This window comes from Ptychodera flava, chromosome 17, assembly GCF_041260155.1.
Source record: "Ptychodera flava strain L36383 chromosome 17, AS_Pfla_20210202, whole genome shotgun sequence".
NCBI classification, from domain to species: domain Eukaryota; kingdom Metazoa; phylum Hemichordata; class Enteropneusta; family Ptychoderidae; genus Ptychodera; species Ptychodera flava.
The window spans coordinates 37,558,642-37,578,885 of NC_091944.1; the positions used below are offsets into that span (position 1 = coordinate 37,558,642).

The 20,244-nt window shown below is 38.1% G+C and overlaps 1 protein-coding gene across 1 annotated transcript; it reads left to right on the forward strand.

Moving 5' to 3' along the window:
* Positions 1 to 774: 774 nt before the first annotated feature.
* Positions 775 to 20,244, forward strand: LOC139116265 (glycine receptor subunit alphaZ1-like). Its single transcript, XM_070678857.1, has 9 exons — positions 775 to 997; positions 4,183 to 4,325; positions 4,612 to 4,679; positions 5,020 to 5,237; positions 5,387 to 5,469; positions 6,114 to 6,248; positions 15,061 to 15,290; positions 15,843 to 15,995; positions 17,889 to 20,244. Exons 1-9 carry the CDS (start codon positions 957 to 959, stop codon positions 18,183 to 18,185), a joined length of 1,368 nt encoding a protein of 455 aa, XP_070534958.1. The 5' UTR covers positions 775 to 956; the 3' UTR covers positions 18,186 to 20,244.

The window sequence follows — 20,244 nt, forward strand, 5'->3', positions numbered from 1 at the left end:
TTAATGGTTATTAATAAATGTGGTTAGGGCAACGGACTCACTATCAGATGATCAGATGATGGTGGGTTCAAGACCCGGTTGAAGACCTGGTAGGTCCAGAATAATAGACTCACTGTCGGAGGACGTGAGTTCGAGATTCTAACACGGTGTTGTGCCCCTGAGCAAGGCATTTTACTCCTCAGTGCTCCATTGGGGGTTAGTGGGTTATGCGTACCTCATCCTGTAATCGGGCTAACACCCGTTGGATGATGGACTGATAAAAAAAGTTGATTAAAAGACGTTAGGCGTGAGTGCAGAATTTTGAAACAATATTTTCATTCGCAATCCATATATTGTAAAATTGCTACTTAGTATAGTGTGCTTCAAATAATTTTCAATTATCAGCTTATATTATTTTGAAAATACAATAAATTTATATATACGTTACAGTAACTTTGTAACCATGGTAATGACTGAAAAACTGTCCCCTAGTACGATCCATGGCATGTCGACTAATTTCTAGTAGATTTGCGCTGTCATACAAAAACTATTTGTATGCATGTTTGTTTGTTTGTTTTTTTACAAAAATTACTATTTTGTGAAAATAGTATAACAGATCTGCTTTATTCATATAAGTATTTTTAATCTAAAATGCCATGACATGTGTTTAGTAAGCAATGTCTAGGAATTCGGCAAAGCATGTTTTATTGACTGAGGAATTGCAAGGATAAATGGACGGCCGTCTGAATAATTGATGCTGTCTATTCATTTATTTAATGCATCTCTCAGTCGAATGAAGGGACGAGTGCACACAGTAAAGTGAGGAATAATTGGTCACAGCTAATCATCCCTGAATATGAAATGATCATCAACATAGTTATTATCCGTGATGAATTCCACGCTTTATTTGTGTGTCGCTGTAGTGGCAAGACAACAACTCATCAAGGCTGACGCTGTGCTTCAATTTGCGTTCCAGCATGTTCAACAATTATTTCATCTTTATGATTATAATTGTGGGGTAAGTAGCAAATGTGTTCTTTGTAAATCAGCAATGTCATCAAATCTAACATTCTGTTTGTGTGATGTGTTCTTTGTAAATCAGCAATGTCATCAAAACATTCTGGTCGTGTGATGTGTTCTCATCCTACAACCTCTGAGACGTCTGAGTGCAAACATAGTGTCGAAGAACAGAATGCACCGTTGAAAAGATGATTTATAAAAGCTGCTTTGTTTGAAACTAATCCGCTACAGAAGACAAAACAACGCACTCTACAAGATGACAACGTTTTCATTGATATAATGACGTAGGAGTGGTGTAATTCAAGCCATTTTTAAAATGACAGCAGACATATTGATGGGCCTTTTAAAAGAATTCAGCATCGTTGTTATTTAAAGCCCTCTGGGAGATTTAATCTTTTAGTCAGGGCAAATAAATAGTAAAGGTAGCACCTCTTTACAAACACCAAACAGTTCTTCAAATATTGTTTGTTTAATGTTTCTGTCTATTCGCTGACTCACTCACTCACTAACGGAGGTTTTAAATCTGTCATTTGCATGATTGGCAGTTTTCAATTGAAAGGTTCTCATTTGAAATTTCGGATTTCAATCTTCTGGAGGTAGAAGTAGGCAAACTCAATTTCTAAATTCTTAAACAGATGGTAAGATATTGTTGTTGAACCATTAAGGAACATGAAAGTCACATTTAATATCACGAAAAGCTGTCTTGTCCAGCAGGATCTGCTCAGCAAAAATTGTGTGATATGAACCACCATGGACAGTCCTTCTGCTTTCAACGAAATAAGAACAAGATAACTTGAATGGTGTTAGTTACGAAATGACGATTTCCCAACTGACGGAAATAAATCGTTCGACGTTCAGGCAATTCATCATCGATACGCTCTTGGCGATAGCAATTTGAACATCGAATTATCCTTAGAACTGTAAGATCACCAAATTCCTATGCCGTAATAATCTGCAGCTTGTAGCCTGAGGGGTAAAGAACTATGTACATACATACATACATACATACATACATACATACATACATACATACATACATACATACATACATACATACATACATACATACATACATACATACATACAAACATACATACATACATACATACATACATACATACATACATACATACATACATACATACATACATACATACATACATACATACATACATACATACATACATACATACATACATAGATACGTACATAGATACATAGATACATAGATACATAGATACATACATACATACATACATACATACATACATACATACATACATACATACATAAGCAGAAAACCCGTGCCGCACTGAGAAAAAATCATTTCTACATAGGGCCTACACATAAAATTGTGTGACTGAAGTATCAACACATTCAAACACAATTTACTTTTTCTTTGTTATCGGTATTAAAACATATATATCAACAATGTTTTCATTTCATGCGTCAAGAAATACCTAGTTCAGGTCAGTACTTAGTTCAGGTCAGTACTTTTACGCATTTATTTAGAATGCGTCTCAGGACATATATTTGGACTACTCTCAAATTTTGACGATTTGCTGCTTTAGGTGACCGACTCATTTTGAAGATGGTAGAAGAAAGTTTTCATCGTCTTGCTTTTGTACATGAAAATAATCGCAATTTATTTTTTTTCCATACAGTAAACATAGGTGTAGCGGCCACTTTGAATTTCAAATGTCAGTAAATTTTAGGCTATTTGTTTCTCTAATACGAAACTTCAACTTTTGTCCTTAAGTATGGAAAAGAATGGTTTAAGGTTTCTTTGGGGCAAGTTTAAGCGAACGTTTAAAATCGTTCATTTTGAGGCGCGTTTTCAAAAATAAACCAATCAATAATTGGCATATCGCCTTACACCGTACTGCAAGTTTTATTCATCAGGATAACCTAGAGTTCTATGATATCGGTGAAGACTGGTCAATAATTTGTATGATAGGCAGAATGATCCCTTTAGTGTCTCTTTTGTCCCATGAGACAACCATGATTATCAAATGTCACATATCTGGACAAGCATGACGGCGTGTGTGAATACAGATGGCCTATAGCGTATAAACAGAAGTCCCTGTGGCAAGGACCGTATACAAATGTTACAGCACGACGCCTTCAGAATAATTTCCTGGTTAAGTAACCTTGTGTTTCTGCACTTTATCATGACAATATCTCTCACAATACCGTCATAACGAGTTAGGACATACATATTAAAAGTCAAGACGAGCATTTGGACTAATTAAGACAAATGTTAGAAAATGTAAACTAAATCAATAAATGTTTTGCGAGGCAGTTCAAACCATGCACAAGGACGAATATTTGCAAAAGGATAACTGCAAAAGGAATTTAAATCATATGGATATTTGGAGAATTCTCTGATAGTCTCCTGCTGCGAAAAATATGATAATGGAAAAATATTGAAATCTGAAAACGTTAAAAACACTAAATGACTATTGTTGTATTCGAAAATAAAGTAATCGTAAATAGATTTATTGTCTTCCATTCTTACTGGATGTCTTTTCACTAAACAATGGCTTTTCTTGGAAAATGTGAGATTGTAACCTATGAAAAACACTCTTAACAGAGTGTTCGTAGCAACACAGATACGGTCATGAGAACGTCTTCAACATTGACAAAATACAGAGGATTGGCAAGTTGTAAAACAATACAAAGATAGACTGTTCAGGGACAGGCCAGTCACTACGTCTTATTCTGAACCTGTCCTTTATTTTACCGCAGCATCATAATACTTTCCAGCTTTAAATAATGACAGCCTGTCATTGTTGGAACGCTTGGAATGCGCACATAAAAGAAAAGCACCTCCCCCTTCAACATTGTCCCATATCCTGTGCTAACATTCGTAATCATAGCTTCTATGTAGTTTCCATGTAATTCCAAATCACTATAACTACTTCGCTGATATGAACGTCCACGTGATGGAATTCACATGACGTAAAAAGCACCAGTGCTAGCAATTTCTACAAACATACGGTAAACATGATAAATTATCGTTTTTATTTGAACCAATGTTGATACATCTCCTTCAATATTGAGCAAAACCCGACTGAGGTTATATAAAAAAACAATGACCAGGAGCTATGACTTCGAGTATACCTGTAAATGTTAAAACCGCACATAAAAATCCAAGATATTTCTCTTCGAATTCCCTGCCAGTATGTTGGTACACTGGAAAGATGCGATGACATTAACTCATGATGATAACAGCGACGGTGTCAGCGAAGTCCAAGATGCACATACTCAAATAATGAACAAGTTTAAAAACGATGACATCAGCACATTCCGGCCTCATTTACACGGTATGAATTTACACAAACGTTTTGAATATCTAGACACTCTTTCGTATGAAAATGTTGCATTGATGTTCTTCATTTTCCACATTTAACGTCGAACTTATGTAGATCGGTGTAATGCTTTGAATATCAACTACATTCTACAAATATCATAGCTTTTTGGTCGTGCTTTGTGTCGGTACCATCACGATTATTATACCAGAAAGTTTACAAAACTTGCAGATTATGTTGAATTATATCTCATCCTTTATTTGTAACACATTTTAGTTCACTTGGTTTTTTTTTGTCAAAGGAAAACAAGTTAGTGTTACGTGCTTCCTTGCTATTGACAGTTTCGGATCAGTATCGGCAATAGCTATGGTAAGTCGACTTATTATCTAGTCATTGAAAGAATTACCAAAGAAACCTAAAATGGCGTATACTTCAATTTCAAAATATATACATAGCCATTCAAGATACTGGAAATGTCAAATCGCGGCTGCAATGAACTTATTCAATGACTGCTACAATTCAACTTCAAAACTGGATTGTTAATATATCATTTATAACATGCATTTGATTTTTAGGGCAATGTAATGACATATATTGAATCTGTTTATCGCAGGGATATTATGGACATAGGGAGGAAATCAAGATAAATGAACTTAATTTTCTGTGATTATTTTTCCATCACGACTTTTTCCATTTGTTTTTTCTTCAGGACTACTCAGTGAACGTTGATCTTTACGTCCAATGGAATGATAACAGGCTAACACACAACGCTAGTGTATTAGTTTTTCAAACCGTGGAATCCATAAAAAAGTTCTGGTTGCCTGATATTTATTTCTTCAATGAGAAGAAGGGAGCTCTTCACAATGTCCTGTCAGAAAATATCGCTCTTGTCTTGGATTCAAGCGGCAACATAACTTACTCTACAAGGTTTGAAGTCTCTCTCTCTCTCTCTCTCTCTCTCTCTCTCTCTCTCTCTCTCTCTCTCTCTCTCTCTCTCTCAATTATTTATTCAGAAGGAATTTGAGTTATCGTGAATCATTACGTTAATTTACGAAATTCCTATTTTTTACGTTTAGATTGACTCTAACGTTGAGCTGTCACATGGGGTTACAGCTTTTTCCGCTGGATCTTCAGAAGTGTCCACTCGGCATACGAAGCTGTAAGTGTACAGGTCGTCTTGTCGTACAGTCACGCTGAGATATTTTCATCCAACTGGAAAGCAATTGATAAATACTGAACAGTTATATATTCTTGAATACTTTTTGGGCGATGCAATGACCCGAAAGTTAGTCATGATATCGTCTGTGGAGCAGATCAACTCTGATTCTCAGTATGTGGTTTAGAATGTCTAGTTGTTTTTACATGATATTCTTGAGTAAAGTCTAAAAACAACCTGAACTGCTGAACAAATAAACTATCACAGCAGGTTTAACTTGTGTGTTTAAGATTCAACAAAGGTAGCAATGGCGGCAAAGTGCAACAGATGTATTCAAGCTGATATTTGCTGTCTATCAATGGCATAGGTATCTCAGTGTTGAAAAGTTATGTGACCAAACAATGCCAACTGATAGGGTTTGGCTGTCATCTGCAGTGAAATAATCTATCATAATCACAATTATTTCAGATGTCATCAAAAAGTAATTTTTCTGTGTTAGAACAGTATATGTCAAATTTCTAATCAAGTTCCATAGAGTATATCACTTGCAAATATTTGTCATTATGAATCATACTAACTTGACGGCGGGCTTGACTGAAAACAGTCACGGCATTATTAATTACCATAATTATCACATTTATTTCCAGATGCGTACAACAATGATCACGTGATTTTGTCATGGAGATCTGTTGATCCTGTAATGTCAGACCCGAATATAATAATTCCCCAGTTTTCATTAATAGACGTAAACACTCGAGTCGAATTTCACGTCAGCCCTCTCGGTAAGTGGACAGATCGACTGAATATGTACCAACGATCTCATCTATACAGCAATACGTTCTCCATATTGTCCATAAGATAAGTTGTATAACCTCTCAGAAGTTAGAGTGATTTGTGTCATTCGTCAAATAGCTTTCATCGTTCATATTTATAAAGTTTTACACAAGTCATCGATACAAAAGCATTACACGAGAAAAAATACTTCAAAAAGCTTTTTTTTCTGCACAAACACTTTATGGTCCAATTGGACTGTAAATATTTACTTCAATTCTTCACATCCGTGCCAAAGTGATCAGTGTTTTGTTTATTCTGTAGAAATGCAGTACAGTTTGCGAATAATGAAATATTAATCAAATTCTGCAACATAGACAAATATTACCAGAGGTGTAACATGTTATGTCTATACAGTATGAGCAGCGTAAGGCAGCAAGGAAGTCAATAACTGTGCAAACGAATAGCCAATGCTGAATTACATCACAGACGGTAGAGGGGAAGATGATTACATCCACATACGTTTCTACAGAAAACAACGGGAGGGTTTTATGCCTCCATTTTGTGATTGCTCCGTGATCCCTAATTTATCAGTCGCCCTGCTTGTTCTCAGCGTGCATAAAACTAAAATTATCTTGCCCAGGAAAGTTTTGAAAGGACTAAGATATGATACTTATTCTTGTCTCAGTTCGTTCTGAGTGGATTAAATATATTGTCACGTTTGTTCATGAAATAATTGGAGACTTCCTGAGATATATGTCAACCATTTTTCTGAACCGTCACTGTCCGCTGTCATTTATACAAAGCTTCATTTTTACATTAGCTGGGACAAATAAATTGACATTTTTGAAGAGAATTCGTTCAATTTCATAAAAGTAAAACCTGATAATGTTCATTTTCAAGAGGTAATAACATAATTTTACCATCGTTAATTCCACATCAACGTAGTTTTTTTATTCTTGAAATAGTTTTTTTAATGTTTTATTATATCGCTTGTCAACTTTGTCTGACAAGTGACAATTACTCACACGACAGAATGTCAAATAGCAATACCGACACTTGTAATTCATGTATTAGCCACCATTATTCTGATATTAGACTGCACATCTCATTTCGTGCATCAACGCTTTTTTTCATTAAGTGTCATGACGAAAATAACATACGTATATTGGAAATAATCAAGAAGAGTGTGCGCCCAGGTATCATTTTTTCGAATGTTTTAGTCAACATGAAGTTTTTTTTAATCTGATCGGATATTAGGGTTTAATAAGTAAGAATTTCTTGATAGCGACATCATTTCTTGGTTGTTTGCCAGAAGTCCATATATCTTGATAATGACATCATTTCTTTGTTGGTTATCAGAAGTCCATATATCTTGATAATGACCTCATTTCTTGGTTGGTTACCAGAAGTCCATATATCTTGATAGTGACGTCATTCTTGATCGTTGAAACTATCTCCAACCAGTAAAGATGAAAGTAACCATCGAAGTTTTCATCATCTTTCCATCATCCCAGGACAAAACTTTTGGAAGTGTACACATTTCGAGAAAATGGCATTAACACGATTGGAACCAATTTGGGATAATTGGATGGTGAACTAATGTCTTTAAAATCTTAAAATATCTGCTTTTCTTTTTACGTTACACACTTGTTTTTGTGAGTAATTTGTACTATTGAGACATTAAGCTATAGGGCACCCACCATTTTGGAGAAATTTGAAAAATATGAAAATCCAATTATCCCAAATTAGTTCCAATCGTGTTCATTGCATTATTCCCCGCAAAGCACCTTAGTTGTAGCATTGTAATTTGCGTGTGTCTTTTTTTTCTAATTCTGCCGTTTGTGGTTTTGTGCAGGAATAAGTGGTTCATGGTGGCAAAAATGTCCTGACACTGTGTAATGCTTCAAACTTGCGGGTAAAAGCAACGCTGTGGTACATCGATTGTTGTTTCAGGATGAGTTGGTAGTATTTATTATGGGGCAAAGTGGTTTTTAGTACGAGGTGGAACTAGGAGCGAAGTGGCGTGGGACAAAGTAGTACTTGGGACGAGGTGGTGTTGGGACGAGGTGGTTTTGGTTTTGGGACAAAGTTGTGTGCGGCGAAGTGGTTTTGGTGCGAAGTGTCTGGATCCCTGTCTGAAAAAGGGTTGATATTTTCCGTACTAAAGGATATGGATTAAATGGCAGAAATGCCTATTTATGTGTGGGAGTGACACAATTCTACTGGAATTTTAATATCTTCCCTCAGGCAGTTGACGGCCGTGCTGATAGAAGCTTAAGAAAGTCTCGTACTGTTCCTGAGTGGTCAACACCAAGTCTTGACAGAACGGATGCATGTTGTCGACTATCGGGAATTAGGCGACGAATGTGCTAGATTAAGGTTTGGCAATACCGACCACTAAAATTGCGGAGGACTAGAAAGTCGGAGGGCGGGAATTTGAGACAGGTGTATCCGATAAAGAGCTGACAATTTTCTGGACGTAGCGGCGGCGGGACCCGGGTAACTGATTGTCGGGTAAAAGACTGACAATCTTCGGTATCACAAGTACGGATTTTTGAAAATCGGATGGCGGTGATCTGACGACAGGTGTGCTAATTAAAGGGGTGACAAATTTCCCGTACTCAAAGTGCGACGATTAGAACTACATCCAAGTGGCTGCCGGGGACAGGTATGCCGGGACAGAGGTTGAAAATTCCCCTTTCTCGATAAGGGTTTGGCAATACCAACCACTAAAATTGCGGAGGACTAGAAAGTCGGGCGGCGGGAATTTGCGACAGGTGTATCCGATAAAGAGTTGACAATTTTCCAGACATAAAGAGCGTGAATAAGGATGTCAGCGACGGGACCCGGGTAACTAATTGTCCGGTCAAAGACTGACAAACGTCTGTACCGCAAGTACGGGTATATGAATGTTTGATGGCGTTGATTGGACAACAGGTGTGCTAGTTAATTAAAGAGGCGACAAATTTCCTGTACTTAAAGTGCGACAATTGGAACTATATTCAATGGGCTGCCGGGGACAGGTATGCCGGGAAAAGGTTGAAAATTGCCCGTATAAAAATCGGGTAGATTTGAATCGGTGTGCCCGGAAAAGGGTCGACGTTTCCCGTACCAAAGAATATGGATTGGAATGGCCTTCAAGGGGTAGTTAGCGAAAGCTTTACCCGAAAAAGGATAAGCAATCTGCGTCCCTAAGGTCCGTGAAATTGAATGACTCTGAGCGGGCAGCTTGCGATAAGTGTTCCAATGAACAGCTGACTATCTTCCGTAACTAAAATACGGGAATTTCAATGGTCATATACGTGCAGAAGCCGACAAGTATGCCGCTGCAGTACTACCAATCTCCCGTCAGTCAAGTAAATAAAGACAAAAATGTACAAATTTTATTCTGCGTCTACATTTGCCGCAGATGGAAATATCTATACCTGCAAAACATCAATTTAGAGTAATTATCTTTTTTATAAACGGTTTGTGGCACAGTTCTACGGGGATTTTTTCGCTTCCCTCAGGCAATTGACGGCCGTGCTGTTCCATTAGTGTTCAAACCAAGTCTTGGCAGAACGGATGTAAGCCTATATCGTCGTGTATGGGGAATTAGGCGACGAATGTGCTCGATAAGGGTTTGGCAATACCACCACCAAAATTGCCGAGGACTAGAAAGTCGGGCGGCGGGAATTTGCGACAGGTGTATCCGGTAAAGAGCTGACAATTTTCGGGACAAAAGGGCGTGAACAAGGATGTCAGCTAGCGGCGGGACCCGGGTAACTGATTGTCCGCTAAAAGACTGACAATCGTCGGTACCACAAGTACGGGTATTTGAATGTGGAAGGGGTCCAGACACTTCGCACCAAAACCAGTTCGCCCCACACAACTTCGTCCCAAAACCATTTCGTACCAAAACCACCTCGTCCCAAGTACTACTTCGCCCAACCCCACTTCGCCCCAAGTACCACATCGTACTAAAACCACTTCGCCCAAGTATAGTACCGTCAACTCGTCCTGAAACAACGATGTTACGACGTATCACAAGGTTGTTTTTACCTGCAACTTGGAAGCATTAATGTGTTTTAGGACATTTTGGCTATCACGAACCATTTATTGTTGCATGAAACCATAAACGATAGAATAAGAAAATAGAAACACGCAAATGCTACAACTCAGGTGCCTTGCGCGGAATTGCACGATGTCAATTTCGCGAAATGCGTACACTTTCAAGATTTCAGTCCCAGGATGACAGAAAGGTGGTTATTTTTCAGCTTTAGCAGTTAGCGATAAGTTTCGGGCAAAGTGGTTTGGGGACATGACTTTTGGGGCGAAGTGGTTTTGGTACGAGGTTGTTTTGGTGCGAAGTGGTTTTGGTGCGAAATGGTATGGGACGAGATGGTATGGTGCGAAGTGGTTTTGGTGCGAAGTGTCTGGGAACCATGTGGAATGGCGGTGATTGGACGATAGGTGTGCTAACTAAAGGGGCGACAAATTTCGCGAAGTGCGACGAGTAGAACTGCATAAAATGGGCTGCCGGGAACAGGTATGCCGGGAAAGTGATTGACAATTTCCCGTACAAAAATCGCGTAGATTGGAATCGGTGTCAACCGGCAGCAGACCACTGGTGTGACCGAAAAAGGGTTGACATTTCCCGTACCAAAGAATATGGATTGGAATGGCCTTCAACGGGTAGCTAGCATAAGCTTTACCCGAAAAAGGATAGGCCCTAAGCAATCTGCCGTCCCTAAGGTCCGTTAAATTGAATGACTCTGAGCGGGAAGCTTTCGGATACGTGCCCCAATGAACGGCTGACTGTCTTCCGTACTTAAAGTGTGGGAATTTCAATGGTCATAAACGGGCAGAAGCCGACAAGTATGCCGCTCAGTACTACCAACCTCCCGTCAGAAAAGTAAATAGGCCTTAAGACAAAAATGCACACATTTTATTCTGCGTCTTCATTTGCCACAGATGGAAATATCTTTACCTGCCAAACATTTATTTACATTAATTTTGTTAATTAAACGAAATTTACCTTTCAACGAGTCAGCAACAATTCAATGGCAGAAATGCATATTTATGTGCGGAAGTGGCACAATTCTACGGGGATTTTATATCTTCCCTCAGGCAGTTGACGGCCGTGCTGATAGAAGCTTAAGAAAGTCTCGTACTGCTCCTGAGTGGTCAAACCAAGTCTTGACAGAACGGATGCATGTTGTCGAGTATCGGGAATTTTGCGATGAATGTGGTCATTAAAGGTTTGACAATACCGACCACTAAAATTGCGGAGGACTAGAAAGTCGGGCGGCGGGAATTGACGATAGGCTATCAGATCAGCGGCGGGACCCGGGTAACTGATTGTCCGGTAAAAGACTGACAATCGTCGGTACCTCAAGTACGGGTGTTTGAATGAGGGATGGCAGTGATTAGACGACAGGTGTGCTTATTAAAGGGGTGACAAATTTCCCGTACTCAAAGTGCGACGATTAGAACTACATCCAAGTGGCTGCCGGGGACAGGTATGCCGGGACAGAGGTTGAAAATTCCCCGTACAAAAATCGCGTAGATTGGAATCGGTGTCGACCGGCAGCAGACCACGGGTGTACTCGGAAAAGGGTCGACATTTCCCGTACCAAAGAATTTGGATTGGAATGGCCTTCAGCGGGCAGTTATGAAAGTTTTACCCGAAAAAGGATTAACAATCTGCAGTACCTAATGTCTGTGAAATTGAATGACTCTGAGCGGGCAGCTTGCGATTAATGCCCTAATCACGGTCCCTCCACCACCGTGCCCTAATAAACAGCTGACTATCTTCCGTACCTAAAGTGCGGGAATTTCAATAGTCATATACGGGCAGAAGCCGACAAGTATGCCGCTGCAGTACTACCAACCTCCCGTCACTCAAGTAAATAAAACAAAAAAGTGCAAATTTTATTCTGCGTCTTCATTTGCCACAGATGGAAATATCTTTACCTGCCAAACATTTATTTACATTAATTTTGTTAATTAAACGAAATTTACCTTTCAACGAGTCAGCAACAATTCAATGGCAGAAATGCATATTTATGTGCGGAAGTGGCACAATTCTACGGGGATTTTATATCTTCCCTCAGGCAGTTGACGGCCGTGCTGATAGAAGCTTAAGAAAATCTCGTACTGTTCCTGAGTGGTCAAACCAAGTCTTGACAGAACGGATGCATGTTGTCGAGTATCGGGAATTTGGCGATGAATGTGGTCGTTAAAGGTTTGGCAATACCGACCACTAAAATTGCCGAGGACTAGAAAGTCGGGCGGCGGGAATTGACGACAGGCTATCAGATCAGCGGCGGGACCCGGGTAACTGATTGTCCGGTAAAAGACTGACAATCGTCGGTACCTCAAGTACGGGTGTTTGAATGAGGGATGGCAGTGATTAGACGACAGGTGTGCTTATTAAAGGCGTGACAAATTTCCCGTACTCAAAGTGCGACGATTAGAACTACATTAATGGCTGCCGGGACTGGTAGCCGGGAAAGAGGTTGAAATTTCCCGTACAAAATCGCATAGATAGGAATCGGTGTCAACCGGCAGCAGGCACAGGTGTGCCCGGAAAAGGGTCGACATTTCCCGTACCAAAGAATGTGGATTCGAATGACCTTGAGCGGGCAGTTAGTGAAAGCTTTACCCGAAAAAGGATTAACAATCTGCCGTACCGAAGGTCCGTGAAATTGAATGACTCTGAGCGGGCAGCTTGCGAGTAGTGCCCTAATAAACAGCTGACTATCTTCCGTAACTAAAATACGGGAATTTCAATGGTCATATACAGGCAGAAGCCGACAAGTATGCCGCTGCAGTACTACCAATCTCCCGTCAGGAAAGTAAATAAAAACAAAAATGTACAAATTTTATTCTGCGTCTCCATTTGCACAGATGGAAATATCTATACCTGCCAAACATCAATTTAGAGTAATTATCTTTTTTAAACGAAATTTACATCTCAATGAATCACCAACAATACAATGGCAGAAATGCCTATTTATGTGTGGGAGTGACACAATTCTACTGGAATTTTAATATCTTCCCTCAGGCAGTTGACGGCCGTGCTGATAGAAGCTTAAGAAAATCTCGTACTGTTCCTGAGTGGTCAAACCAAGTCTTGACAGAACGGATGCATGTTGTCGAGTATCGGGAATTTGGCGATGAATGTGCTCGATAAGGGTTTGGCAATACCAACCACTAAAATTGCGGAGGACTAGAAAGTCGGGCGGCGGGAATTGACGATAGGCTATCAGATCAGCGGCGGACCCGGGTAACTGATTGTCCGGTAAAAGACTGTACATCGTCGGTAAACAAGACAATCGTATTTAACGAGGATGGCGTATTGAATGACGGATGGCAGTGATTAGACGACAGGTGTGCTTATTAAAGGCGTGACAAATTTCCCGTACTCAAAGTGCGACGATTAGAACTACATTCAATGGGCTGCCGGGGAATGGTAGCCGGGAAAGAGGTTGAAAATTTCCGGTACAAAAATCGCGTAGATAGGAATCGGTGTCAACCGGCAGCAGGCACAGGTGTGCCCGGAAAAGGGTCGACATTTCCCGTACCAAAGAATGTGGATTCGAATGACCTTGAGCGGGCAGTTAGTGAAAGCTTTACCCGAAAAAGGATTAACAATCTGCCGTACCGAAGGTCCGTGAAATTGAATGACTCTGAGCGGGCAGCTTGCGATAAGTGCCATAATAAACAGCTGACTACCTTCCGTACCTAAAGTGCGGGAATTTCAATAGTCATATACTGGCAGAAGCCGACAAGTATGCCGATAGAGTACTACCAACCTCCCGTCAGAAAAGTAAATAAAGACAAAAGTGTACAAAATTTATTCTGTGTCTACATTTGCCGTAGATGGTAAGCTTAATATCTATACCTGCCAAACATCAATTTAGATTAATTTTTCTTTTTTAAAAGAAATTTATCTTTCAATGAGTCTGTTTGCATGTCCAAAAATGCTAAAAAGATAACGGCAGTATTATGCAGCCAGTGATAAATGGCAATTACTGTTGCATCAATAGCGCCAAACCAGCATAGTTACAAGTCAGAATTAAAAGAATGTCAAGGACCAGAAACATTTTTGGGGCTTTATACCTGTTTCCCTCTGGTGTTAGGCATGCAAGTATTCACATCAAATGACTAGAAAATTCACTTCATGGGCAGAATCTTGAAAAATTGCTTTTTCTTGTCTGGGTAATGAAAAACAATAACCCTAAACTAAAATATGCATGGGCTACCAATCATTGTCATTGGAATACCAACTTCAGAGAATGGTAGCCCAAGTGGACTACCATGGAAAAAAGTTAATTTCGAGCCCTGGAAGTCCATATATCTTGATAGTGACGTCATTTCTTGGTTGGTTACCAGTAGTCCCCATATCTTCCTTGGACAGATTCGATATTGAGTATTTTGTTTATTTTATTTTTGAGCTATTATGTTGCATTGACAATCTACAATATGAAACTAATTTTGATCAATGATTTCTGATTTCAATTACTGGTATGATTTTTATTCTTATCTTGATCTATATTTTAATATCAATTCCAGTCACTGACATAACTTTAATGCTTTCAAATGACTGGACCATTCAATTTTTCCCCTGCTGGGCAGTCATCTGCCACCCTACCAAGTGAAGTCTGTGAAAAAGCAGTGTGGATTACTCGCTTTGTATGCCTACGGCACAATTATGTATTGAACATGATTCTGCGAGCTTGGCAGGATTAGGGTTATTCCAGACAGGCTTTCTAAGTAATCAGGGACAGAATATGTTCCATGGCATCATTTCATAACGGATAATTTTCTTCACAGGAAACTTCTCGACATTGTTGGCTGAATTTGTCCTGGAGCGTTCTCTGGGATTTTACATCATTGGTCTATATTTGCCATCTCTTCTCTTGGTGATTACGTCATGGATATCATTCTGGTTACACGTGGATGCTACTCCCGCTAGAGCGTCCTTGGAGATAACATCTGTACTGACTTTGGTAACACAGAGTGGATCTGTCCGCTACACCGTACCTTCATTATCTTATGCCACGGTGAGTTCAGCCTTCATTACGTCAAATTGTTCTTTTTCGCCTTCTGGGAAGCTTCTTACACCGTATTTCTCTATCTGACATTAAAAACGGATCACTTTGTCACTTATGATATTACAAATTGTATTAAATGCTGATCGGCCACCATATTTGATCCACCACCACCAAACTGTCTTGTTACGCGAGAAATTCATTCTCCATTCAATTAAACTGACGGCAAAGGATTGAACTTTATGAATTTTATTTTGCATTATCAATCCTCATTCGAAAATCGTAGACAGAAAACACGTTTTAAATAATGGTGCACGACACAAACAATGCCAGTAGCCGGTATGGATGAAGATGATTGGAATGTCATCTGGCTTTATCAAAAATGTCAATGCCTGGTAAAAGTAGGTTTACCAGATAATGCATTTTATCCATTGCAATGCTGAAAAATATTTTTATAAGTCATTATAAGTAATATATTCCACTCTGTCAGAGTATCCGTCTGTGTCTCTGATGCCAACATTATTACCATATGTCAAACGTCATTCCTTTTGGATCTGTGCACAGGCAATGGATATTTGGTTTTCTACCTGCATCTTCTTTGTGTTCGCTGCCCTGTTGGAATTTGCCCTGGTCAATTATTTCTACACACTGAGTGTCAGATTTAGCAAGAATGAAGTAGCACTTGGTGTTCCATCTGGCAACAACTGCCATAAAATGGTAAAATTCTCTTTACATCTTCTTTTGTCACATTATTTGATATTTCACACACCACTAATATTTATTGTTATTCATATAAAATTCATGATATCCTATAAAGGTAGTATGTGCCTTGCAAGTGAAAGACTTAAACTTTTCCTCAAACTTTCCTCAAGGAAACTTTCCACTATTCTCTTGCCAAATCACGAATAAAAATCAGTGGTCACCGTGCAAATGTTGGTACTTGAGAAACAAATTCAATACTCAATATGTCTTGAAATTCGAAATGGCCACTATCCCTGTCTTAACTCAATGGGGAAAAACAAAATTTTCAGAAAAATAAGCTGACAAAAACTTCATGAGCTTCAAAATGAGCCCCGGGCCCTTCAAGGATAAAAGCTGTGTTTTTAGGTTTCACAACTTCAATGCTACAAAAGGAGAACAAAGTGCAGGAAAGAACGCCATTTCTTAAAAAGTTTACGGGGTGATTGAGTCGCTGCATTTTACTATCATGTATTATATATTTCAAAGACTCAAATATCTCACTCACGTTAAAATTGAGATAAAAATCAGCAAATTGCAGATCTTACGTCTTCTTTTATGTTCTTGTTAATTATTTCTGTTTTCAACTGGTGGATAATTCATCAATAGTCTGATCATTCACCAAGTATAACTTGATGCATCATACAGCCACAGAAATTTCATTTTACGATTGTTATTCAATGCAATAAAATCCTTGTTCATAAAACATAAATCTTTCCTTTGAATAGATATCCAAACAGATATAAGAAATGCTGACCAAAGTAAAAAAAAATTACTCTATTAATTTTGATGGAAAAACAAACTATGTGTTTTTTATTATCTTTTTATACAAGTACGATGAATTCTTCAAATAAGCAGTAATATTTGTAATTTTCTTATTAACTGGATGGTGCAGTCCATCGAATGAAAAGTCTGACTGTAGCAGTAAAAGTAAGGCCTAGCCATAGAGTACCATTCTTTAGACTTAGAAAGAGACCATTACAATGAAAGCCAATCCAGCTATTTGATTTAAAACTGAGGAGTGGACTGTCACATCTTTTGAAGGGAGCGTTCAGAATGAGTTTGTGTTCCAAGATATACCGCATATGTTTTTGAAGAGGTTTTACTGAACATGCAAAGTTTTCTCCCAGGATTCCATACTTTCTTTGTGTCAAAGATGATGTTTTTATGAAAACAGCAATGCTGCAGAAAATTTTGTAACACATTTTGCTGTGGAGGTTTTCCATTTCGACAACCTATAGGGGTTCATGTTACAGTTTTTACCATTTAGCAAGGCATTCATTGATTTAGCATTCTTTTAAGAAGTTGAGTTTTAAGGGTTTATTTCATGCTTGAACTTTTTACTATGAAGACACAATAAAAACTTTTCATGGTGGTTCATTCAATACCAGTTGAACACTGGAGAGTAAAGATGGCGGAACTATATTAATTAAAACTACAAGCCCATACTGACTTATGTCAAAAGAAGTTGACTGCTGTTGTTCAAATATACAAGATGTTGCTTTAGATATTCTCTACTATAGACTGAACCTAATAAACAATTCCCATATCTTCTGTTATATCATTTCTCATGAGTTTCAGTTTCAGTTCAGTGAACATGCCTCTCTAGTTTATCTGCTCATCTCATTTGAACTGATGTCTGCGCATTAAACACATGTCAATATCAATTCATGCTGGAATAGGATGGAATGCAATTTATCTTTCCTGACTCGATACTGGCAAAACAGCATAAAATATTTCAATGTTGTTCCGCATCATTAATCTGAACTTTTGCCATCACTGAATTCACAGAAGAAGAAATTAACAAAAACACTGTGACTGCTGTCACACTTTCCATGTATTAAAATAGAAACATTCTCTCCATATTTTCAGACGGCAGATCTTGGATCAACAAATGCTAGATACAATCAGGCAGATGAAGGCAATATGGACTGTGGAGGAATTCAATTTGCTCAAAAAGATACAGATAGAGATGAAAACAAAATGTCTGACAAAGACAATTTATGTAGATTGGTGAAAGCCAAATACTATTTGGCCTTAGCAACCAAAATTGACAAAGTATCCAGGGTTGCATTTCCCATTGCCTTTCTGGTGTTTCTGATCATATTCTGGGTGTCTTATTCTGTAATGAAGAGTTTTGCTTATGATGATCAGGTCAAAATAATTTGAATGGAAAATCAGACAGCTGCAGAAACAACTTCAGGCACGGTACAATCTATCATTAAATTGGTGTAAGGATGAGTTATTTCAAAGTAGAGGTTCCAAATAATTTTAGAAAATTACAAAATTGATCCAGAGTTGTCAAATATCACATTGTTTATCTTATTGTATTTTGATAAAATATCATCATTGATTGCAGGCTATTTTGGTGACAATGTCAATCTAGTCAGAATTTAGATGAATCTTGTAAGTTATCCCATGATTTTCAAAACAATTACATGATTACATAGAATCAGGAGATTCTTCTTTAGTTTTCATACTGGCATTACATTATTGGACAGATAATGAAGTCATTGGATTACAGCTATAGATTTTCACAAGAATATTCATAGTATTGGGAAATTTCTTCCTATCACTAATGTACACGTACTTGTAAAATTATCAGGTTATTCAAGATATACACTAATGCTTTGATGAAAGCAGACACACATTACCATAATATTTACACAATGTGGCTTACAGAACCACATAACATAATTACAGGAACCATCCAGTATTGAGAGACACAAATATGCTACCTTTAAAAACCTGTTTTGAAAGCATTGCTGCGGGTTGGCAGATTTGCTTGGCTGAGGTCTGGACAACTATTCCCTGTCTGGTAATTATTCCATTTCTTCAGTCGCATGAATCTTGGAAAATACAATTAATCTATTAATCTCAATCCAGGATGAAGGTTATTGATTTCATATTTAAAATCCAATTATGACTGCACAATAGAAAATAAGAAACACATACTGATAACTTGGAACCCAGTCAATAGAGATTATGAACTTCAAAATACTTTCACATCCTGTTCTACAATTGTCACTTATGTCTTTGATAATTACCAGTCAGTTACATAGTATGATCATGCAGTCAAGGAATGCAGTATCTTGTCAATACTATTTGATGTAATTGGTCCTAGAGATATACTATACATTTAACCTACTTGTAATACCTGGTGCAGTATTTGAATGTAGAGATAAGCTTTTATCTAGAATATTGGAAATCTAGCTACTGGAGAAAATTGTGATTTTACCAGATTTCAGTTTCTATACTAATTCTCCAAGTGCAAGTAACAGAACTCTCATCATATTCTTATAGAAATTAAGAAATAGATCATTCACCAGTTTAAAACTTTCAGAACAATTTTGTGGGGAAGTTTGCTTGGGGGAGGGGGGAGAGAGAGAGAGAGAGAGAGAGAGAGAAAGAGAGTCTGTCTCTGAGTATGTAAGTACTACATCATGCAGAGGGGGATTGTTATAAATGTAACTGACTGAGGACACATCTTCTTGAGAGAATTTGAAAAATTTTCTTAATGCTAGAAAAATTGCTTGCTGGATTAGTGATTCAGTACCTGTATCTTAAAGGGACATAAGCTGTAAGGTGTGGCAAGTTTTTCAGTATTGTTTCTGTATATCAACTACTGTGTCTGACCCTAATCCGTTTGTCATGCTGAAATTTCGAGTATTCTTTTTGTCAACACAGCTTGTGTGTGTAGTGATCATTGTTTATTGTTTACAAATGAATTCTAGTCCGGACTTGAATACTATTTCAACAATAACAATGTAGATTATACTCATATAGGTTGTGTTGATATGCTAAATACTTGGCATTAAATTACAGTTAAGGGATTCCATGCAGAAAGTGTAGGGAAACCACAAAACAAAAGTTCTGAAAAAATAGCCAAAAGATACAGCTTATGGAGCTTCAGGTTAGGTATACAAATGGGGAGTCATACACATTCTAAAAAGACAAATACCATTTCATCAAATGATTGTGGCAAATAATAATTGATTCAATGTACATATTGCTACATAACTGATTAATTCCTACTGAGATTACACCATATGAGTATGATAGATTAGTCATTTAAACAGAATGGCTTTACTTACAATAGCCATGTTACAATGTGTCTTATCTTCCTGAGATCTAGGCTCTTTCTCTTACAGTCATTAAACAACGTTTTTGTAAACCGACAAATAATTCAGCTGGTGATTTAAAATAAATTCAATCATGTTATGCTGCA

Bases quoted from the DNA above. Each gene is read 5' to 3' on its own strand.
- LOC139116265 (XM_070678857.1), top strand. From the start codon at position 957: ATGTTCAACAATTATTTCATCTTTATGATTATAATTGTGGG. The intron at 4,326-4,611 runs GTATGAATTTAC...TTTTTGTCAAAG, and splicing joins ATTCCGGCCTCATTTACACG to GAAAACAAGTTAGTGTTACG. The intron at 15,996-17,888 runs GTAAAATTCTCT...CCATATTTTCAG, and splicing joins GCAACAACTGCCATAAAATG to ACGGCAGATCTTGGATCAAC.